General features: G+C 36.5%; 2 protein-coding genes across 2 annotated transcripts in view; both read left to right on the top strand.

Moving 5' to 3' along the window:
• LOC134842045 (actin-related protein 2/3 complex subunit 2-B-like) overlaps window positions 1-23,607 on the top strand; it is a 60,153-nt gene extending 36,546 nt beyond the window's left edge. Inside the window, exons 2-4 of the mRNA XM_063858199.1 lie at window positions 18,316-18,605; window positions 19,722-19,959; window positions 23,071-23,607. Of these exons, the coding sequence (XP_063714269.1) occupies window positions 18,342-18,605; window positions 19,722-19,959; window positions 23,071-23,504 (936 nt within the window). The 5' untranslated portion in view covers window positions 18,316-18,341 and the 3' untranslated portion in view covers window positions 23,505-23,607. The remainder of the gene's footprint in view (window positions 1-18,315; window positions 18,606-19,721; window positions 19,960-23,070) is intronic.
• LOC134841541 (mediator of RNA polymerase II transcription subunit 22-like) lies at window positions 11,038-16,533 on the top strand. Its single transcript, XM_063857570.1, has 3 exons — window positions 11,038-11,229; window positions 15,771-15,966; window positions 16,517-16,533. Exons 1-3 carry the CDS (start codon window positions 11,038-11,040, stop codon window positions 16,531-16,533), a joined length of 405 nt encoding a protein of 134 aa, XP_063713640.1.
• Window positions 23,608-24,494: the final 887 nt, after the last annotated feature.

The following is a 24,494-nucleotide window of genomic DNA, read 5'->3' as shown; positions in this document are numbered from 1 at the left end:
TAGCCAACGACGTGCTACAAGACACGGAAACCGAAAGTGCGGAGTCAGTATCACAGGAGGAAGAAATGGAACATTGATGAATGGTCGAGAAAACAGGAGGCAACAAGAAAGAAAATTAGGAGAATTTAGAAGTTTTAGAACTTCTAAACGACGAAAAAAGAAGAGAACAAAGGGATGATGAAGAAAAGTCAAAACTCAGAATTGTTTTGTGTGTGTGAAAAACTCAAGTCAGAAACCAAGCAACCAAGTTGTAATTGAAAACTGAAACATTTAGTTGAGTTTTGAAATTGTTGCATTTATAAATTTGCATTTTGATTTTAGTTCAAGTGGCTTTAGAGACACTCACTTATTATTTATTTAGAAAGGCTTAAGAGAAGAATATATTTAAATATTCCAGCCTGCATGATTGTTTTTAATCACTTAGGAAGACTGATCACTTTGTGGTGATGTGGAAGGCTTGAGTAATCTCTCGAAGAGGGAGATTGTTTCATTGTTCTTTCTAACCACAAAGTTTCTTAGTTTTAATATTCAGGACAATAAACAAGCAAGATTTCCGAAGGGAAGGAGCATAGTAGGATAATTTTAGCTTGTTGGTTGGCAGGACTGTCCTGCAAGCCAACACTTTTTAAATCTAGGAGAAAAAGTTTTAATCGGGACATTGACACTGGGAGTCAGAAAATATGTTTTATCTTAGGTTATATCCTCAATGTGCAGATTAATGAAAGAATTTGAAGGCTATAATGATGAAGTATGATGCCATTTATATTCTGCAGTGAATCGATGTGACGTGGATAAAATTAATTTCGTGCATTTTGTAAATTCTGTTCGATGACACTGTAACGATTACGAACATTGCGCGATTCAATGAGGACATTGACCGGACTGTCCGGGGAGTATGTGACATTCGACCAGAATGTGAAAAATGCAATCTCTGCAGAATTCGGAATTTTAGCAGTAAGCCTTCCGGATTGGTGGTTTTTAAGAACTAAGGGCGTTATTGGAACGTTTAGCCAAACGGTGAGGGCTGGAATATTCTAGTATTTTAAAATTTCAAAAATTCGAATGATGACGTCACATTTCTGAGAAATGCTGAAACGGCCATTTTAACAAAAAACGAGAGAGAAAACACAACCACATTAGTTGCGCTGACGAGAACAACTTTATCGAAATTGAGGAAATCGAAATTGAAGAAGACGACAACGAATTGCAGAGAACGTTCCGAGTTGCAACTATTGTGCTGCTACAATAGTTGCAAGGCCGTTGCGAGCAACGGTGAAGGGTGGAAACCAGCCTTCCGTGTTATCGTGAAATCGAACTTAAGGAGCTTGATTCACCGGATTCAAGAATTCGGAAGGGTCTCGGGACGGAAAACTTTTATTGACTCGTGTGAATTTTTAGCTTCCTGTCAAGTCCTGACTTGAATTTAATTAATATCTAGATTCATTTTGATAAGGATGAGAAGCTAGGAGTTAGGGGGAAAGGGTTGATCCATCTTCGATGGAGATGATGATTTTTATCTACTGAACAAAAACAATAGTAATATAATAAGTAGTAGCCCTGTTTTTAGGAGTGACCTCGTGGTCTGGGGATACTGAGACCCAGCCATGAGCTCACTATTTTTGCATGTAGTTCAGTTAATTTGAGCGTTCTGGTCGAAGCCGGAGAACAGTAATGTTTTTGTCGACCCGATGTTGGAAAAGACCACCGAAAAGTACTGGCTTGGTAGAGACGGTGAAAAACATGCAAAGCTCTGTTTAGACGCTAGCCAGTCGTCTTAAGACTTAGTTTTGTTATCCGTCGATATGTATCTTCCGGGCGAATGTTACACGATGTAGAAATAGAACGAAAACCATCTGAATCATGCGAAATCACCCGACAGTCATCAAGAGGCGAATTTCAAATCCCAAAAAGCCGCTTGCAAAGAAAGGACGACAATTTTTTCAGACGTGTGAAACATCTATACAACTGTCTTATCCGAGCCTGCCCAACTTTTAGCCTTAGACCAAGAAATACTTCAAAAAAATTTACAGTGAAGTCAACAAATGTACATGGAAACTCTTATGCAGATGTGGAAACTGCAATGTTTACAACAAACAGATAAAACATGGACTGTAAAATGGGTGAAATTCCCTAGAGCTAATGCTCTGAAGCCTATTCTACTACTACTACTACTACTATAGAAAAGGTAGCTAGGGCGAGAATAGGCCAAAGTGGTATACTTAAAAATGCCAGGATTATGGGTTTTGACGGTTTCTAAAACATGCTGCCGGGATACAGAGATGAAGGCGTTTTTGAAGTCAACCTTGACAAGCACAAAATCTTCTGGCAATTATTGGCAACCATTTTCTGACAGTGTGAGCTGCTGCTTCAACGGTTCTCGATACCCGTATCCGAGTTGCAGGTGACTGCATGTTGCACGTCTGCTGTTCTTTTCAGTTTCACCGGCGCATTTCGAAACAAGCCTTTTAAGTGTGTTACCCGCGGCGATAAGTCAAATGCCGCTGTCTTATCCTTAGCATATCACCCTCAAAGGTGTAAAATCCATAGCATATCACCCGCAGCAACGGTTTTGATCAAAAACGCAAGGCTGTTGAGGAGTTTGATGCTGTGTTCACCGGTTTTTAGGGAAGTCAAATCCTTTGAAACTTGCGGGGGTAAACGATCTTGTCCACCAGTCGGGCCCGAGGGAAATTACAGAATAGCATTTTTGGTTCGGTCACTGTCAACACTGAAGCACTCTTCGGTGAGAACTGGTTCTGGTGTTTCTTGCTGGCTCGATGGGTGCTTCTCCAAGTTTTGTAGAGTGTCTTCTGTGTTTGGGGCGATTGTGTTATCCGAAGAGGCTATACAGACCGCTGCTTTGATGTTAGCGTTGTTAATCTTGGCGGTAACTGCGCGTGCTTTCAATTCATCAGTGCTTAGCTTCGTAGTTTTCCTGGTACCGTTTTTTCGGGGCTCATAGCTGACTGTCGAAATCAGCTATCTGTCTATTGATCTCGGTTGCTAGCGACTTACGATGTTTTTTTTCCGAGTCCGCGTAGGCTTCTGTTGGCAAAAAAAATATATTTGATGGAGCTCACGCTCACACCAGTTATCCACAGAATCAGGACTATCTAAAACGTTCTGATCTTACAGACATTAAGTCAACTAGCTGGTTACGTGAGCCTTTTGGTACTCTTTTCAGTATCGAAGAACCGGCTTTAGTAGCTTCCAGAAGATCATGCAAATTCAGGTTGATAGTTGAGGGTTTGTCAGTTAGTGACATATCATTTACAATTGGCGATAAACCGGAATGGGGAACTGGTCGTCAGAGGATGATCTGGTACAGTGTTTGCAGAAAAAAGCATTATGAATGCAAAAAATGTTGCACTGGGTTGCTAGCTGAAATTTAAATGCTCTTACCGCTTAAATTCGGTCAGAAAAAACTGCTATTAAAATAGCTTTTAAATCTGCTCATGTGTTTAAAAATTCCTTTGATTAATTGATCATGAGTCATGCAAAAAACTTCATGGATATCTGCTGGGCCTAATGGGTTTGCATTATCTATCTATAATGTATTTAAATGCGGGCTTCAATATTTCGCCATGTATTTCAACGTATTATTTTTGCTCGACAGTAAACTGCCAGTTTAACGAAAGAATTTTAGTTCGTTTTTCCAGGTTGATTTCAGTGATCATTTCACCAAGTTTGAAATTAGCAACCCAAAAATGGGGTGGTGTCAGGGTTCCCCCAAGGGTTGCAAATTTGGCCTCCGATTTTGAACACCTAAATCTTTTTACTTTGCGAGATACGACGGTTTTTTTTGGGATGTTTTCAAAAATCTTAAACTTACATTTTTTTCCAAATTTGAAATTCTGAACGCTGTACTTGGGACTGTCTGAGTGTTCTCTAGGATTGCGAATCTTGCCTCCAATTATGACTGCTCAAATCTTTGTAGTTTTGAGATATGACTTGGATTTAAAAAATTCAAAAGATATCAAACTTCCAACCTTGTAATTGGGTCTTGTGAGATTATTCTCAGGACTTACAAATCTGAAGATGAAATGCCACTTGCGTTGAAATTCTTATATGCTTTAAGTTTCCAAAACGTGGCGTTTTTATGATTTTTTCTGGCCAGTGGTTGCAAATTCTCTCCATTGCAAATTCTTAACCAGTGATTGCAAATCTCTCAGTGGTTGCAAATCTGGTCCCCAAATATTGCCAGGGGCCTTCAAAATTTCGAGAACTAACAGTTATATGGTTTTTCAAAATTTGAATTTAAAAAAAATATAACATTTGAAATTACCCACCCTGTAATTTAGTGCTGTCAGAGTTTACTCAAAAGCCTGCAGATCTTGTTCTGTTTAATGAGCGAGCATTAATTGCCGCCTTCTCTTAATTAATAATGAAATGTTTTTGTTCTTTGCAGATATGCTATAATGATGTCACAACAAAGTCCATCAGGCAGTGACGCTGATGACTCAGGGAACTGCAGTCCTTTGAATTACGAGGACTTTGATTTCGATTCTATAAGACCCGGGGAGTTGATACGACTCAGTGATGTCGACGAAGCAGCCCTTTTTGCCACGTTTTCTGACGCTGGTATTGTCAATATTGCGTCTCAAGGTGGTCAAATGGGATCTATGCCATCAGATCTCTTCGTCCAAACTGCCATTGACTCCCCTGAAAGCGGTTATCACAGCTCAATATCTTCCAACTATCTAAACTCAAGCTACAGTGATAACTATACGAGCGTGTCACCTGATTTCACCGAACTAAATGCATTTTCTCCTATTGTACCCCCTAATGCACAGACTTCAAACATACCGTGTTTGCCCGTCATAGAAAAACAAATCAATATTCCATCGCTTGAGATCTGTCATAAAACTAATGCAGCTAGCTTGAAATCTTCCCCATTTTCTCAGTCATATACCAAGCAACAGTCTTTATCCAAATCGACTGCTTATAATTCGGGCAGAAAGGTCAAAGCAATCAAACCTGCTAATGTTGCTAATCTCTCCAATCTACAGCAAGAGCGCGTTTACACTGCCGCAGAATTAACCAAAATGAGAAATCGAGAAGCAGCTCAGATCTCCAAACAAAAGCAAAAAAATATGGTCGATAATTTACTAAATGAAAAAGAAATCACAATTCAAAGTCTCCAAAAGCAAATATCGGAGAAAGACTCCTTGATTCTGCTCTTACAAAAGCAGAATAGTGACGTGATGCTATCTCTTGCTCAGCTACAAGTTAAGTACAATGAATTGCTCCAGAAATACGAAAAGGATAAAAACGCACTCCAAATTTCTCGAAATATTCCAACTCAAGATGCAAACGTCTCAATACCTGTGAAACGGGCCCCTGAATCCCAATTTAAGCAGCTAACATCTGTGCCGGCAAAGCGAACATGTTTGTTCGCATTTCTGTTTATTTTCTTGTTCAATTACGGATTTTACGATAATTCTCAATCTCAGATAGGAGACACAAATAGCGTTACCTCTCGTCGTCTCCTGGAATCGGAGCCCGACTCTGATATGTCAGACGAGGGCTCGTATGCAGGCAATACAGGATACATATATGACCCGAGACTTCTTTTCAATCGGGGCAAGTTTCGGTCTGGAATCGATCCTCAAGATGTTGTCAAGTATGACGAAATCACCAAATTGCAGTCGAATACCTCCCTCCAACAAAAGTGCAAAGACCAAATGCATTCCAATTCAACTCATAGCTATAAAGTCACGAGGGATTTGAGAGAAGGAATAAAACATTACAAGAAATTCACGGATAAAAATTCAAAATTCGATCAAGAAGATCCAACAATGAAGCTACAACAGATGCTGTACAAGACGCCAAATGGGTTTCTGATGAAGTCTATTTATGAGTTTCTCAATTCATGGGAGCGAAAAGATGACACAGTTTATATGTTCGCCTTTGGATCAAACGAATGGTTTTTGCCAAAGGCGAATAGCAGTTTCAATGCGTCCAGTACCCCTCCGATGCGACCGAAAATGTCGCTTCTGATGCCCGCTCTTAACAACTCATTAGAAGTCAACGTACCTTCGAGATCTCATGGAAATCAGGGGCTATACAACACGGAGTTTGCGAATTCGGACCGAGGCCTATATTTAATGCAAATAGACTGTCTAGTTATGGATACTCATCTGCTTCCTTATGAAAATAAGCGAAACGGATCTGGTGGCTCTACGAAGAGAAAAGAGAAGAAAAGAAGAACTTAAAAGTTCCATTCAGGATTATGTAATTGATTCGAGGTGGGTTAAGTTTGTAGATGCTAATATTTTAATCAATTAATTTTACCAAGTGTGTAGTAAAACGGCAGTATATTTGTAAATATATATTTATAGCATTTGAATAAATCAGTTGGATTTTCAGTTTTGTCCCGACTAAGTTGGTAACGTCACTATACCAGCGCTCAATGTACTTGAGAAAAGTTTGAAGAATACAGAAAGAGTTTTTTTTACAGCAGCCAGTGTTTTTTCCAACTTACCTTTATGCCCAATTTAGCTTGTTTTAACTGCAACTTAAGCTTGTGTTTTATCCGCTTTATACGTATGCATGATTTTCTCGTTTAGGTGATGTGTAAACCGTATAAAGCAGTCAGGCAGATTAGATTCTCAGAAAAATGTTTGCTTCCGAGTTTCATTTGATTTTTTTTTCAATCAGTGTGGTCAGAACATCTTTAGCACAGCAGCCGGCTAGCTTGTTAAGTGATATGAGCTGTCTGATATATTACTGGAGGCCTTTGTGGGGCTAAAAAGTCTTAAGAGAGTATCTTTAAAATAAGTTTTGCCTGAAATACATTAATCCACCAGCGGGATTAGGGTGGGGGCGGACGCCCCCTCAGGGATTCGACCCTCTGCCGACCCAAAGGGTCCCCCTTTGTACTATTTTGGGATATCAATTTTTGGCTGACTGACCTTGAACTTTTTCTAAAGGCGCCTTTGGCGCCAATATATTCAAATTTTGAGGGGGGAGCGCGCGCCGAAAAAAATGCGATCTTTTGGTCAAAACGTTTCAAAAATTGCCTAAAAACGCATTTTTTTGGCCGTTTTTTTTCAAATTTTTGGTCAATGTGGGGTCATAGTGATGTAGGAGAGCTCAGAATATCAATTTGGTCGACTTAAAAAAGGTCGACAAAATTCCCCACTCCCTCGAGAAAATCCTAGATCCGCCCCTGCATCGATCATCCTTCAATTTTTGAACAAATGTTTTTTGTAATGTAAAATTCGAAAAAAAATTACTGCTCAGAATGCTTCTAAAATTAGTCTAAAGTATTCCTGTTCAATTTGATAACTGATGTTGTTTCTTATCAATTTCTGTTTCAAACCTTTTTTATAAGCTCCGCTTCTGCAATTTAAAATCATATTCCTGGCGCTAAATTAGCGTGAAGTCGAGATAATCTTACAAATTTCTGATGAAAATAAGTTTACAAAAATGAAATTTTTGTTTTTATCTTGAATTGAGAAGAAACTATGTCTTCCGGTGTGTTTCAGTGTTTTTTTCTGATCCTTGAATTTTATTTATTTTTCGAAAGCATTGGATTAAGTCAAGTGATATATCACTTTAAAGCCATTTCAGTCGTGATCGATATTTTTTATTTTATTAAGTGTAAACTCGAGCGAATGCAGCGAGCAAGCAGACTTATAATTGAAGTAGTCATCAATTTTTAAAAACGTTTCTCAGTTTTTGGTATCAATAATTATGTCGTTATTTGTTCTTCAAACGATAATTTGGGCAAAATTGCACCAAATTCAAAATTGTGCTAGCGTTAGTTTTTCTGATGCAGGCCAATTTGGATATGGTAACGAAATAACTTCTTGAGTATTTTTGGAGCGTGTTCAGTATCATTAAGCGACAAGACTCAATGTCAAAGCTAAACATTGTATCGACTGCATCTCAAAACGTCAATTTTATAAACGGGTCAAATGTTGGCGATGGAATATTGTCCCCCTCATATTTAGCACTCTTTGATGAATTTGGATGGTTGAACATCGTAGAGCTTTTTGTGTGGAACTTCACGTGTAAATTAAGAAACAGCTCTTTACGAATCCGGAAGCACTCTGGCTGACTGATTTTGTCTGGCTGAATGAAAATGGACTCAATCGTAAAAAGAGTTGATTTTCAGCAAACTTTACTACGCTGTTGTATCCTTTTCGACAGAAGCTTGCTTAGTATCGGATACTGGCGATCAAGTTGCGCAGTTTTGAGACTTTTCTGATAATTGCATTTTTTACACTCGTGATAATATTTTTTCCTTCCCCCAATCCCTCGCCGATCTTTATTTCCGGATGATACACATCGCAGCTGAGCCAGTTTAGAAATTTTAATTGAAGCAGCAGTCGACGGTGATACCCTCTTCGTATCCTTCTTCATCGCTGGTAATTTTGTTAGCTTGAAACGTTTTTTTTTCATGACACTGCAGTTGTCTGTAAAAAGCAGTACTGTTATTGGACAACTCTGTATTGCTAAAATGCGTTTCGATTAATTGCAATTATTAAAAACTAGCACCTCGCCCACTTTTTATATCAATAAAGAAAACAAGCTTCGTTCTCAGTTTGAGTTGACTATCAATTAATGCAACACTACAGCGCAAGAAAGACTTGAGATTGATTGCAGTCCACTCATCATTAACCTTCGAAAAAATATAGGATTTCAGACTCGTGGATAGAAAGTTTTTCATCTCTGCTGTAGACTCTGTTTTTAATAAGAAATTGTTTGATACGTAGGCGTAGGTCACGAATATCGAGGCTCAAAGACATTTCTTAAGTTTTTAAAGCAATCCCTCTCGATTAGTTTATCTGGTGATCCACCTTTCTCCAGCGTGTCGTAGATATTTTACTGAGTAACGTTGTTATCAAATAAATTTCTTGTGATTAAAATCTCACCAGATTTCTTAGAGGCTCTGTCCTGCGCGATAGATTTTTTTTTTTTCACATTTGATTGGAGTTGGATGCAAAAGTTCAACTGCTGTTTCAAATTAGTCTCGGTTTTCTTTTTGAAGGTTATCGTGTCCTTCACATTTAGCACTTTTTGATCAATTTGGATAGTTGAACATCGTAGAGCGTTTCGTATGAATTTTCACGCGGAAATTCAGGAACAGCTCTTCACGAATCCGGAAGCAGACTCGATTTTGTCTGGCTGACTGAAATTTGACTCAATCATAAAAAGAGTTGAATTCCAGCAAGCTTTACTACGCTATTGTTTCTTTTTCGAAAGAAGCTGGCTGAGTTTCTAAGACTGGCGATCAAGTTGCGCAGTTTTAACACACCTCACCTTCCTCCATTCCCCCGCCTGCCTTTTGTTTGACGACGATGCGTAGCGCAGCCGAGCGATTGAACATTCTTTTTAAAATGAAGAATCAGTCGTCAGTGATTTCATAATCGTATCCTTCGCTGGAAATTTGGATAGCTTCGAACGCTTTTTTTCATGACGCTGCAGCTGTCTGTAGTAAAGCAGTACGGTTTTTGAACAAATCAGCGTTCATCAAATGCGTCCCGAGTAGCAGTCCTGAGTGAATGCGCATCTCGCCCTCTTATGATTTCATCAAAGGAGAAAAGCTTCATGTTCAATTTGAGTCGACTTTCAATGATTGTAGCGCTACAGCGTAGTCAAGACTTGCGATTGATTGCAGTCAACTTGTCTTAATCCTTCGAAAAACTTTTTCATCTCTGTCACTGTAGAATCTAATTTTAATTCGAAATTGTTTGATACGTAGGATGCGTATATCGAGGCTCAAAGTCTTTAAAAGTTTTTCATCTCTGTCACTGTAGAATCTAATTTTAATTCGAAATTGTTTGATACGTAGGATGCGTATATCGAGGCTCAAACTCTTTAAAGCAATCACACTCTGTTAGTATAACTGGTAATTCACCCTTCTCAATTATGTCTTCAAGAATATACTCAGTATTGTTCTGTTTCCGATACGTTTCTAGTTGTTGAAATCCAACCTCACCTCTAAGGGGATCTGTCCTGAGCAATAGGATCGTTTCTACATTGAATTGAGTTGGACGCAAAATTTCCAGATGCCGCATCAAATTAGTCTTGCTTTTGTGGTTGAAGTTTTTCTCTTCCCCTCACAATTTGCACTTTTCGATGAATGTGGTTCCGTAAACATTGTGGAATTTTTCTCATGGAAATATCATGTTTGAGCATAAACTCAAACTGAAATCACCCACAAATTTGCTGAAATAAAATGTTTTTTTTTGTGTGTTTTTAATTTATTCGGAATGTTCTGTGCTAATGAACAGCAACTGGCTATTCTTTTTGTTCCGACCATTGAAAATGGGGAGGAACTTTGTATTCGGGTGTTTTCGTTTTTTTCAACTTTTTATTTTCCACGCAAAATCAGCTACCACAATTAATGATCGGACAGGGTTGAGTGATATATCATATTAAAGCCCTTCCAGTCGTGATTCGAACGAGATTGAAAAATTTCAAAAAAATTCAGTGTCGAGAAAAACCGGTTGGACATTTTTGATTTTTGGTCTAATTTCAAGCTAATTAGTAATTGCAATAGCTTATTTAAGCTTAATTTAAGCCGTAAAAACTTAGTTCTACTCAAGTAAAGTTAGTTTTTTGAGTTTTTTAGCGCAATTTTGGGAATCAAAAACTTGAAAGTTCAAAAAAATTTCAGCAATTTTGTTTCAAATTTCTATTTCGTTTTTGTAGTCATTGTTCTTCAAAAACTGTTTTTCAATTGACCTATTTTACTATGACTCTCACTTATGCCTAAGTTCTATTATTTCGTTCAGATTTTTTTATCACAACATGCAAAAAAAGGACACAAATTTCAGAAAACTTTTTGGTATTTTTTAAGACTGGTCGGAACAATATGTGCTACTTGCACAGTAACCGGCTATGGCTATCCTTGTTTCGTTTTGTAATTATGCGAAAAAAAAGATGTAGCGAAAATGTTTTTCAATCACTATTTAATGAAATTTGTTTGTTTTATACATGGCATTCGAAATTGACAGACGGTGATCACTGTTTTTTAGATTTGAAAAATCTGGACCGATATTTTTCCAACTTTCAGATTTTGCCATGTCGTCATCGGCCATCCAGAAAAGATCTGGTGGACCTTCACAATTAGCTAACCTGGAGCAGCAATTGAAAGAGAATCTAATGGCGACCACTGAGAACTTTCTAGAATTAACCAAGTTGGCTGACGTCACGAATGAAACTAGTTTGCTGAATAGCATGGCCATTGTACAACAAGAACATCTCGAGATTCAGGTTGTGACTTTGAATATTTTATCGTGTTTGTTGGTCAACAGTATTTAGTGGCTTGGATGTTTTGATGTTCTATACTAATGTTGCAACTTAATTTTATAGCAAGCTGGTGTGAAGGAACGTGATTGGTAAACCATGTTTTATTGCTGACTAAACTCCTGAAGTCGTACATTGTGTTATAATCTAAATCATATCCTTAATCAGAAAGGAGAGACAGGTTGAGAGGGCGATTTAAAATCCTTGAAAATATTTTGAAAGGGTTCTATTTAACTATTCCTTCTTCTTCTATGGCGGCTAGTTTCGAATCTCCCCCTATAAAGAACTCATGCAACGGTTAAGCATATGTGAACTAATACCTTTCGGATCTTGTTAAATATTCCCCTCCTTCTATTGCAATAAGGGGGATAGTTATCAAGGCTCAAAATTCGTATATGCTTAACCGTTCAATTTTTTCTTTGTAAGGGGGGGGGGAGGAGAGGGAGGTACGTTCAAGGTACCATGGAAGGGGGAATACTTAACAAGATCCTACTTTTCTACGAATACTCCCTATTCATTGCAATTGGGTGGAAATAAAAAAAGAGTTTAATTCAAATGCTCTTTTTCTTTTATCCCCACCTGCAAATTTTTACAAGTAGTTGATCAAATCGTCCGATTGTGATTGTTATGAAAGTTGACATGCGGACTAATGAAGCCATGACAAACATATTTGGTTCTCTTATGTAACCTTTTAATACCACTCGTTACACCATAAAATTGATGCTCGTGTGAGCTGAGGGAGGTTAAATAGCCAATTGAAAGTAGTCTCTGTGTTATTGAAAGATAATGTGTCTCTTACTCATCAATGATGTCATCAACTAGAGTTGATGCTGGTTAAGTTTTTAAAAGTTTTGTGAAACGTGAGCTGAATGAAAATAGTTTCTCTGTGCAATGCAAACCATAAATTATATAGAAGGGTACGGTTGGACAATAGATCATAGGCTGTGGAATGACAATTTTTTTGCAATTTTTTTGAGCGGTTATTTTGCAATGCAAAAAGCGTAATTGCGTATACCAATGTTTCAATAGTTTCATTTTTTCATGCTCGTTAACAGAGCAAATATAAAGCACCGTTTTGTGCTACTGGGGAGTTTTGAGCGTCCCAACTCTCCCTCTTTTCCTTTTTAGTTCGAATACGCTGGGTCACAATGTCGAATTATTACAAAATCTGGAATTCTAACTAGCTGACCGAATAAGCTATGCCAAGCGTAATGCGTCTTCATATATAACCTCGTTCATATATTACCATATTTTATCTTCTATCTATTATATATTTAAATGCGGGCTTCACTATCTCGCCATGTTTAAGCTTTTTCAGCGTATTATATTTGCGTGTTTCAACGAAAGAATATTTGTACGTTCGAAAAAATCAATGAAAGGATCATATATTGCTATTTTTAATTTTTTTTTCAATTTTCCAGATCGAATTCAATGTTTTTTGTGATGTCTGAAATTAGCAATCCAAAAGTGGGATGCTGTCATTGTTATCCTAGGGGTTGCAATTTAGTCCAAATATGAACACCCAAATCTTATTTAGTTTACGAGATTTGATGACTCTTGTGACGTTTTCGAAAATTCTCTGATAACTATGATGTAAAACATTCCACATAAATTGAAATTCTCAACCCTGTAGTTGGGCGCTGTCAAGATTCTCTTAGTGGTTGCAAATCTGGCCTCAAAAATTGACTGCTCAAATCCTTTTATTTTCTGCGATATGACGTTTTTTGTTTTTTTTTTCCAAAAAAATTCAAATTACTTAGATTTAAAAAAGCTTAACAAAATTTGAAATTCTTAACTCTATAGTTTGAGTTGCTGTCAAGACACTCTCAGTCGTTGCAAACCTTGCCTGCCCAAATCCTTTTAGTTTCCGAGATATGACTTTTTTCTGATTTTTTTAAAAAAAAGTTTTCAAAGAAATTATATGAATACTTGACAAAATTTGAAACTCTCAACCCTGAAATTAGGTGCTGTCAGGGTTTTCTCAGGGGATTCATACCTTGCAACAAAATATGACTGCTCAAATCCTTTTAGTTTCCGAGATTGACGTTTTTAAGTTTTTTCCAAAAAAAATCAATCAATTGAGATATAAAAAACTCATTTAAAATTGAAATTTTCAACTCTATAGCGTAAGGGGCTGTCAGGATACCCTCCGTCTTTGCAAATATTGCATCCAAATGTGCCTGCTCAAATCCTTTTAGTTTCCGAGATATGACTTTTTTCTGATTTTTTTTTAAAAAAAGTTTTCAAAGAAATTATATGAATACTTGACAAAGTTTGAAACTCAACCCTGAAATTAGGTGCTGTCAGGGTTTTCTCAGGGGATTCAAACCTTGCAACAAAATATGACTGCTCAAATCCTTTTAGTTTCCGAGATTGACGTTTTTAAGTTTTTTCCAAAAAAAATCAATCAATTGAGATATAAAAAACTCATTTAAAATTGAAATTTTCAACTCTATAGCGTAAGGGGCTGTCAGGATACCCTCCGTCTTTGCAAATATTGCATCCAAATGTGACTGCTCAAATCTTTTTACGTTCCGAGATATGACATTTTTATGATTCTTTTAGAAATTTAGATGATTCTTTTAGAAATATTCTTTTAGAAGTTTTCAGAAATTCCCAATCCTGCAGTGGGTTGCCCTCTGGGTACTCTCAGAGGTCGCAGATCTTGCTTCAAAATTTCTGAATTAGTTTCTGAATTTTAGTTTGATGCTTTTTCAAAAATTTCATAAAAATTTAAGATCTAACGTGATTTCCAAGTTCGAAATACTCAACACTATGGCGAGGTGCTCTCAATGTACTCTCAGGATGTTTGTCTGGACTCCAGTTATGACTGTTCAACGCCTTTTGTTTTCTTAGTTAAGACGTTTCTATCTTTCAAATAACGCTTTTCAAATTCTGAAATTGTCGACGCTTTGGTGGGGTTAACTATTAATGAAAGAAAAAACAGAGTCTGATATTTTAAAATTAATTACGATGGATTATGAATCCCATTTATGAATTTGATAATTTAGCGATTGATAGTTTCAATTTCTTAGTATGAAAAGTGCAGTTGTATGCTGTCGGCTATTTTAGGGTTTCATTTATCTGAAATTCAGTAGTTATGGAGTTTTGAACTTTCTAGTCAAAGTTTCTTTTATCGTTCATGAAATCAGAAGCGTTGTTGGATTTCCCCGTCTAATTTTCGGTTACATCCATTCCGCTGTTTTGTCCCAATTTCTGTGATGTTTATCTGCAATTTTCATGTTTACTAATCTGTTTGAAGCACCAGAGGTGCGTTACCTGCTAGTAATATTGAAATTTTGTTTTGTTCAAGTGTGTGGGTGCGGGGGGGGGGGGGATTGGGGGCGTTTTTGAGCTGTTCAATGCTAATTGCATTTTCGTTTCAGTGTTTTTAATTGTTTTTCTTTCATAGTCGTGCAATATGATGCGAGGCGAAAACTCGTAGCACTTAAAAAAAGTGACTATTTGTAGCAGGCGACAATTATTAGCGGCAGCAACATTTGATCAGATCAAAGAAATAAATGAACTTGGAAATTAAAATTTAAAGAAAGACCCTCAAGTTGCTTAAGAAGGTTATCAATTTTATAGTGCTTTAGCAGCTCAATTAACCGCGAGTGGGATTTCAATTTGGACACCTTGGTAACACTTTCTCGGACTAATAAGGCGAGCTTATTTTCCAGCATGCTTTTTTGTTTCTCTAGATTTGAATAATTTTCTGAATGGTGGTCTAGGTACATCACACTCCCATCTAAAAAGCCGTGTTCCAGCCCTTAACTGAGTTGTTGGTCTTTTGTGTCCCATTCTAATTTTCTCGAATTGATTCCACAAGCTAACGAAGAATTGTTCCCTCCCTTTTTGTTTCGAAGTTATCTACATGGTCCAATAGTGGGATTCGTCTGATTTGCACATTTCACTGCCAAACTCATTAATACCAATTTCGAAATCAAGCTCTAGAAATCAAAATCTGAAAATCAAGCTTTGGGAATCAAAAGCAGAAAACTCAAAATGCTCAGGAATATTTTTTATTGAGGGGAGCGCAGGCTCGGTAGCTCCTCTAGATTAGTTCTAGCTAAAGATACATGTTTGGGTAAATGCACGACTTTCAATAGTAACATCCCTTGCGTTTTTCTTCTATTTAATGTCATGTTTTCACTTGAAATTTTACTTGCTACGGATCGTGGTTGCTTGCTACGGATAGTGCGAATTGTTGCTTTATTTTAAATGCTACGAGTTGTCGCTTGCGTTGAATTGTCGCCGTGCCCAATATAATTTTAAAAATTCAACATGCCGAGCGACGTTCAATCAAAGCGGCGCTGGTTTGAGGCCCACCATGGCAAAAATTAGTTGCTCGAGGTTTCTAGAGCATTTGCCAGCGCTAAAATGAATTTCCGAAATTTGCATTTAATTATTAACCTGCGCAAAACAACAACAGCTCTCCCGTGATACACTATGAGCTACTTGCAAAGAAACTGGCTATCATTGTTGTTTAATCTGAACTTGTTTTCTAGGCAAGGACTTTGGCCATTGTGAGAGCTTGTGAAAAGTTGACGGAGATAACGGCCCAGCTAAAAACCATCCTGGTGGTAAATGACTTTTCTCAAATCAACAAGTCAGTGGATGAGCTGAACGTGGAAGCGGCGAAAGAAGCAAAGAGTCTGTGGACGAGGACAGAGAAACACGACGAGAATGTCATCAATATGTTAAGTACGTTCTTAGTGGGGGCGGGGGGAGGGTTCTTTTCCAGTATTGTCCCCCAACCCTCATTTCATAGAATTTAAACCAAAAAAAAATTGTTCACAGATCGTTCATACGGGAACTTGTATGTAAAAAAGTTATGCTCCAATCTGCTACTTTGGTAATACTGACATGTGTTGGTTAAATGGTACTTAGGGAATTGTATGTTGTAGCATCTTTGTTGTTTTACTATACTCACATCTATATTGCTTCGAGAAATTTTGTGAACAAGTCGAGATACTCAGTGTCGAGATGTTAACTAATTACGAGGGATCGCTTTAACTATATCCTCCCTCGGGTACCTAGTAATGAATTTCACTTAGTATGAAGCACATAAGACAAACTCGATCAAAATACACGCACACATTAGAACAAGATTCACGCTAAAACCTGAGTTTTAATTTTCAATTTGGTTTTTTTATTGTTCTAGAAAAGATACTGCACTATTGGTTCAAATATTGCTTTAGTTTTTCAAATATGTCACGGAAACATGCAGCCATCATGTGTTTTTTTCTTGCAGAAAGTGGGGGCTGCTAAAGCTGCCAGGAGTAAATTTAATTGCTGTTACAATTTGGAGTGATTGTTTGATAACCCACTAATCATGTCGATCGTAATTGGTTCTTTCTATTATTCCTCACCAATATAAAAAGTAACGGCTGTTTTTTACCATCTGATCGAACGGAAAATGAGGTACTGAACTATTGAAGTAAAGTAGAGGTGAAACAACGTGAAAAACATTAATCAGTCTTTGATTTAGCGTCAATTTAGAGCAGTGAAGGTACTTGAAAACGTCCTGTGGTTTTTTCAGGAAACTAGTCTAAAATTGTTTCACGCTTAATTTGTCGCAATTTTACATTTTGACTTCTTTTCAAGTTGAGTTCAAATTTAGTTGCTTAAAAAGAAAAATTACGCTCTCCAATAATGAAAGTACGCAAATAGCGGAAACTACAATAATCAAAGTACATATATGTGAATGACTTCAGTTTTGAACACATCTGTTATAATTTTTTAGACCAGCGCAAGAAAAAAAATTAACTGAAGACCCATTTTTCTCAGTTTGGGTTAGTTTTAGACAATCTCTCACCCACAACCCCCCCCCCCCCTCTCCCTCACTCCCACGTAGCAATGGGGGGATGAGAGATCGCTCGAAGCGGAACTAACCCAATTTGAGAAAAATAGGTCGTTGGGTTTTTTCTTGCGCTGTGATCTAAAAATTCATTTTTGAAACAAATATAATAATAGATAGCTTAATATTCACTTGAGGCTTGCTTATAACCGCTTAAAACTAGTTTTTTTCGGAGGCGTTTAGCTGGCTTGTTAAGTAACGCCTGTAGCAGGTATAAATAGATTTCGTTATAGTTCGTGCACCGTGCCCTAATTAGATTTATAGTTTGTCAAAAGTTATTTTAGAACATGTGTCACTAACTTTTCTGACAGTTTTTTTGTTTTGCAATGATGAAAAACTGTTACATCATCATTTTAACATTGTTTTGTTTAGATGAACTTGAGTTTTATACTCAAAATCACCTTTAGTTTACATTGACGGAAGGCATAGACGAGAGACGACTTATCCTATACGGACGTAGAACCGATTGTTCCAGCAGCTGCAGAGTTCGGGCCGGGTATTTGTCGGATAGATTGCTGATGACAGAAATTTCTTCGAAAATCAGAAACAACAAACCTTGTTTTGTTTATCACTCGCAAATATTTGTTGTCAACTTTGTTTTTTTAATTATCACTGAATCTAATTGTGAAAGCAGGCAATTGATATTTGCGACTTTTATTAAGAGTAATGAGCTTAGCGAAGACTCTTATATAGGTCTTGGTGAGTTTTTTTCGTTTTATTTTTCCAGGAAAAGCCTTAAAATGCTCTAATAACTACAGATGTGCATTCGTACACCTTGATGAATTTATGAATGCACTTAGATATATATATATGCACTTTTTGAGTTCAATTGAAATTCATCTGAAATTCATCGTAAAAAGCACTCTCCATGTACGAACGTGGAAATGGCGAGAAAAAACGTGAACATGGAAATTTAATTCACGCGAACGGTTTCGAAAGTGGAATTTAATTTTTAGATTTCCAGCGGAATAAAAACTTTACCTATTGATCCAGTTTTCTCAAGTTGGCTTAATGTTATTTAAAAAAAACGCCAGTCGTAAGTTATTTAGAAATTCAAAGAGCTTAAAGGGCATCTAATTTTTTGTTTGAGATTCGAAAGTTGAGATTTTTTCAACAAAGTCAGTGTTTTTTTTTTCTGTTCATTATTCTTTTCCAACTATCAGTTGGCTATGTTTGCTACGGTATTGTTTTTCAGATCTGTGATAGCTATAGTAGAACAATGTTGATCCTCGATACTGGTAGTAACATCCTGCGCGACATTCTCACCCGGCGTTTCAGCAAGTCATCCAAACCAGACCTGATAGTGGCTTCCTTCTGTGACTACGATGGTCTAATGTACAATATCACCAACATCGGAAACCCGCTTGACCGGAACAAGGTCATGGTCGGGATTGACGTCACCGGGTTCAAGGTCATAATGGAGAGGTCGGATGTGAATGTGAAGGAATACTTAGCCAAGTACTCGTACGCTCCCTTTTTGACGGTAATTGGAAAAAATAAATGAATTGAAGATTTGACATAACTTCATTCAGCATTGAGATTTGAACTCGTTCAATAGTGAATTAAAACGTCGGAAAATAAATGAATTGGTCAATCGGTTTATCGTTGGGTGTTAGAAATATCCTTGCCAAATGTTTTTTTTTCTGGACGTTTGATAAATTGAACAAAAAAAGATACGTTTTTGAACATTTGATAATTAGAATAAAAATTTGAATTTCATGATTTTTTAATGAAGTTGGCATAAAGCAACAAAATTTCAGAAACCGCTACTATCAACAGCGAATTACTTCAATTTATTATTCCTGCGATATACAAATATATTCTCTAAATATTCCTGATTATCGGTTGGTTTTTGAACCCCGAGTACAATAGCTGCTTCTTCTGTCAGCAATTTGTTAAAATTAAAATGAAATAATCAACGTAATTTGAGTTAATACCAGTGATGTCCATTAAAAAAAACAAATTTAATTAAATTGAATTTTCATTTAAATTTATTTAAATGTGAAATTATGAGCCCGCCGAAGTACAGAATTTACTCATGATAATTAAGTTCACAGTTCTGCGGAAAAAGCAAGCAATCTTAATTTTCACGACAAAAAATTTTAATTGATGCCAACAATTTTTATAATTTTCCTAAACAATTTTAATTAAAATTTCAATTTTTATTTTTTTTAAATGGACATCACTGGTTAATACCATCAATCTTTTTTGTCTGACCTCATATTTTTGGCTGGAGTACACGAGTGTGAACACATTTTGGTTAAAGAAGGCTTCGAACACTAGTAATTTTAAACACGAAAAATCAGTCACTTCGTATAAACCTCAGAAAGCGTCGAGTGAGCTTGGTTAGAAAAAAAATGGTCTCTGTTTTGGGAAAAATGGGGTTTGAAATATTTTTATAACGAGTGCGAATCGATATCGCCAACCATTTGAATAGACAAAAACAGTGAAAACCCAAGTATAAAAGTTTTCCGTTCTCTTAGTTTTCAATTCAGATTTGAAGAAGCTTAAGCTCTAGTTGTGTAAGGTATCTTCGAGGTGAAGAGACATAAAACGTTTAAATTTATAATTGTTTTTTGAAAAACTGTTTTTTTTTCAGGAGAGTGGTGACGGAGCGACTCACGACATCAACATTCTGCTGGACTTTGAGAGTGACGCCATCAAGTCACTCTCAAGTGCAGACCAGCTGATCAGTGACATGGCCGATATAAAGTACCACGTGTTCGCAGCCTATCTGATGCCATGTTTCAAAGAGGTGTTCGAGGAGAATCCGAAGCCACTTCAACCCCAATTGATCAAAATCAGAACAGATGAGGCCATCTATGTTAGACCTCTAGGTATGTTTTCCAACATTAATTAATTTTGCCCTTTCGAACATGTGAAAGTGAACAACAGCCAATTGTTGTGATAAACTTATTGAGTAGTTTCAAAGTCTGAGCGTGACTTCGACTATCGAGTAATGAAGCGTAGCAACTAAAGATTTGACAATCCAAAGGTTTCATTATCCAACCCCTATCACGAAATTTGACTATAAAGATCGAAAGTTTGTCTCAGTGTATGTACAGAAGATGATGATAATGCAGATAAGACATCTTTAAAATACAGACTAAACAGCGAATACGTTTAAATGCAGACTGATGTCAGCTGATGAAAATGCAGATGAAGACGTTTAAAGGCTGTCGTCAAGGGAAAACAGTTTCGTAGATTGTGGAAAAGTGATAAAGTTATGTGCATAAAAGATGATGTTTACTCACGAGCGAAAAAAGGTCGAAATATCATTAAAATAATTAACAATTTTATATAAAATAGCCTGCAAAATTACACGAGCATCTGGAATTGCAGCTATTAGTGACAAGGGAAAAGACTTAGCAGATTTAAGTGAAAGCATATACCTGCAATGATTTAATTTTAACCTCAATCAGCTCAAAGCTGGCAAATGCTATTGAAAATGTTAATATTATTTTAAGTTCGAAAATGTAAGTCAGTCAATGTATCTTGCTGATAGTTCACTGCACGGTATAATCAATGTTATTCGTAATCTGAAATCGAAAAAAACTGCAGCCTAGATGAAGTAAGTTACTTGTTCAAAGGAAGAATTGCTTCATTCTTGCTCCCTACCTATTGTTTCTAACTAATCATCTAGCGTTCAAAACTGATATGTTACCTTTTTTTTACAAATCTGAGAACAAACTGGATTTAAGCGATTACCGAAAAAATATCATTGTACAGTGCAGTGCTGATTTATGTTACGGGGACAAAACAAAAGAAGACTTCAATTTCAAAACGCATTTTTCCCATATTGGGTTGGCATTAGAAAAAAAATGATAAAGACAAAACTTGTTTTTAAAATTAAAGTAATCACTCTTTTATAGGTCTTGCTGATTTTTTTTCAGGAAAAAATCTCAAAATTTGTTCACGCTCAGTTTTGATTTTTTGCGGTTTGACTTGTGATTTTTTTTAAGTTCAGTGTATTTCTATAGTTGAAAGGAAAGCAAACTCCACTATCGAACAGTAAAATTGTAAAGGTCACGAGAAACGTGATCGACTTCTAATTTCGAAAATGGAAATTAGTTATCAGATTTTCCAGCGAAATAAAAGCTTTTACATATTGATCCGGTTTTCTCAAATTGGATTAATTTTAACATATAAGTGTCCATCATAATTTGTTCTACAAACTCAAAAAAGTTTAAGGCCATTTATTTTGAAGTTGAAGGTTTTTGAAAACACGTCGTTTTTTTCAGTTTCTGTGCAACCATTACTATTTTCCAACTGTCAGTTGGCTATGTTTGCAAACTTGTTGTGATGTAAAATATTGTTGCGAATATCGGGTCCACATGTTCACAACAAAACTGATCATTTTTTTGTCTTTTTTAGTCAATCAAAAACTACGCCAGAACTAGGAGATAAATTGTTTTCGAAGTTATATCAAAATTCCTCTCATATAGCCCAAGAAAGTTAAGGAAAGGATAACATGTTTTAATGAAAAAAGTATTAGCTTGTTTTTGTAAAAAGGAAAATTTTTGGCTAATAAACGAAACATAAATTTAGTTAAATTTTGTTGGTCTACATAAGTGGCTCACTTTGATATAATTGTCGAGGCAATTTATCAGGTAGTTCTGGCGTAATTTTTTACCGACTAAAAGGCCAAACAGGATTATTTTTTATGCAAGATTTTTGCCCGAATTTAGCAGTAAAAAATTCACCATATTATTTTAGCCAACTTTTTTATCTAGTTTTGTCTTATCATTTTTTGTCTAATGCCAACCCAGTTTGTGAAAATTGCATTTTAAATTTCAAATTTTGTCCGGATGATTTGAATCATCGTTTCAGCTGTAGCAAATTTACCGAAATTGAAAGCTTAGATTTCTCATCAACCGAAACTTTGGATTGATTCAGATTTTGCAATTTTTCAAAAAACAATTCTTTTTTTTTTCAAAAATGTTTTCTATTCAATCTTAAATTTATGGCGAGAGGATTCGATAGTGCATATGAGATGCATGTGCCTTCAGCTAATCTTGAAAATTTCAAAAATTTAGGAATATAATTTGGTGTTATGTGACGGGTAAAATAAGGAAGATCTAATAATCTGGATTTCTGGCAATACTTCGATTTTTGCTTAGTGTTTGGGGTATGCGGTCCATAAGCGACTCTTCTTTTTTCCAACCTAAGTCGCAAATAGAAGTCTTACTTTTGGTGGCACTTCGAACGGTAGGCTGCTGTAGCAGTATAGTATAATGTCATATTTGCTTTAACATTTGATTAGTAAAAAAGTTAACACAGTTGATGCATTTTTAATTCATGAAATGAACCAAAAAATTATAACAGCAGGACAAAAATTATAACAGCAGGACAATAATAAAAAGCTCGATTTCAGAAATTTTTCAACTCAATGTGTCTCGCAATTTTTTTGTTGAAATGCATAATTTATACATAATTTGGCTTTATGCTTTCCAATTAATTACATGCAAAATTGTCTCTTTTTGTATTTGATGCTACTTTTGCTTCATCGAGTTGGCAGTTCATTAGAATATGTAACTGCGTTATTGCTGGCTAGTTATTGGTGTTTTAAGCATCTGTGGTTAGTGTGTGAGACTCAAATTTGCTAGTTCGCAGATTCGAATCCTACACGAAGCCGAGTTTTTGCTAATTCGGGGCGTATTTCCCCTTTTTCTTATTTCACTTGATAGAGCTGCTTTTTGGTCGTGTTCTCGCAAGTGTTTGCGAAGCGCAGCTTCGCCTCTATGTCGAGGTCTGATTTTTTGTAAAATCCATTTAAATTCATGAGCAAAAAGCAAAACCGGGCCCGCTTTCGAATAAAAAATTTTCATTTACTTTTAATTTCAAAATTTAGCTAAACAAGTCAATCATTTGCTTTTTTTGTCCTTCAGTTCCTTGACCGTTTCTTTCTACCTGTTGGCTATGTTAATTTGATTAAAATGCTGTTCTAGCTGACCAAGTTGAACTGACCTACAGGACCAAATTTGACGATGACGATGATTTCGAAATTGGAAAAGTGTTCATCCAGGAGTTCTCAGAGACACGTGTTGCCGGTCCAGGCGTTCGTGCCTTCGTTGGAAAACCACCGAATGAAGTGGCGGATATATTCTCAAGTTACGACAATAGTCGTGCTGCTTATGTCGTGATCTCGCTTCGTCAGCAGGTCATCACAGGCGAAGCGAAGCAGCTGAATGCTATCAAACTGTGTCTGAGCTTCAGAAACTATCTGCATTATCATCTCAAGTGTTCCAAGGCATATATTCATTCGAGAATGAGGGCGCAAAGTAGTCATTTCATCAAAGTGCTCAATCGGGCGTTACCTAACGAGGAGAAAGGTGGTGAAAAGAAGACGATGTCAGGGCGTTCATTCATGCCTCAAGCTTAGAACTTAAGGATAGAGTTAGGATATGAAATTGAAATGCGAATATAGCTTCGAAACAAACTCCTTACTGGCATATTTCCGGCTCTTTTTCCTCTCCCCTCCCCCCCCCCCCCCCACTGCAAAATTTTATAAATGAAAAATTTGTTCACATTATTCAATTGTTATGAAAATTGGCACACGGACTAATAAGGCCATGGCAAACATATTTGGTCTTCATAAACAACCTTGTAAAACCACCCGCTATAGCATAAAAATTGATGCTCGTGCGAGGTGGGGGGAAAGGAAAAAGAGCCATATTTCAAACTAAATTAACTTTTATACATCTGTTTTATCGTAAAAATCAAATGGAAGAAGCAATGACCATGATAAAAGCTTGTTAGCCATAATTTTTTACCTTAATGACATTTCTATTGAGCGGCAACGTAATTTGATCAAACTTGAGAGCATTAGTGTATTAGTACAAACCTAACTCGCAAATAAAAGTGTTCACTTATTTGATATATTTTGCTGTAATCACGATCTGTAGCATTGGAAGTTTCATAGCATCTGTTCTCTGCTTTATTTGTGACTATTGTTTATGTCATATTAAGCGTTTGTGGCTAAGTGGTTAGTGCGGGAGACTCATTATATCTAGGTCGCAGATCGAATCCGACATGTAACCGAATTTTTATTAATTCGAGGCTTATTTCTACTTTTTCTTATTGCACTTTAGAGAGCTACTTTTTGTCGTGCTCTCACTAGTGTTTGCGAAGCGAAGCTTCGTCTCCTCGTTAATTGTTTTTAAGAGTCGGTGAACGTAGTTCGGTTTCTTAATTAGGTCGCGATGATGTTTTCAAAAAACAAATCGGTATTTTTTTTCTGTTTAATTGCGTTAATTAACTCTTTAAACTGTCTGTTGGCTATTTTTTTTTGTTTTAAGGGAAAGTGTGGAAATTTTTTCACGCTCTTTTGTTGTGGGGTTAGTTTTCTTTATGTCCATTTTCAAATTATTTT

Source organism: Symsagittifera roscoffensis, chromosome 3, assembly GCF_963678635.1.
Source record: "Symsagittifera roscoffensis chromosome 3, txSymRosc1.1, whole genome shotgun sequence".
Classification (NCBI taxonomy): domain Eukaryota; kingdom Metazoa; phylum Xenacoelomorpha; order Acoela; family Convolutidae; genus Symsagittifera; species Symsagittifera roscoffensis.
Note: the sequence above shows the minus strand (reverse complement) of the source record. Positions and strands in the feature narration are given on the sequence as shown.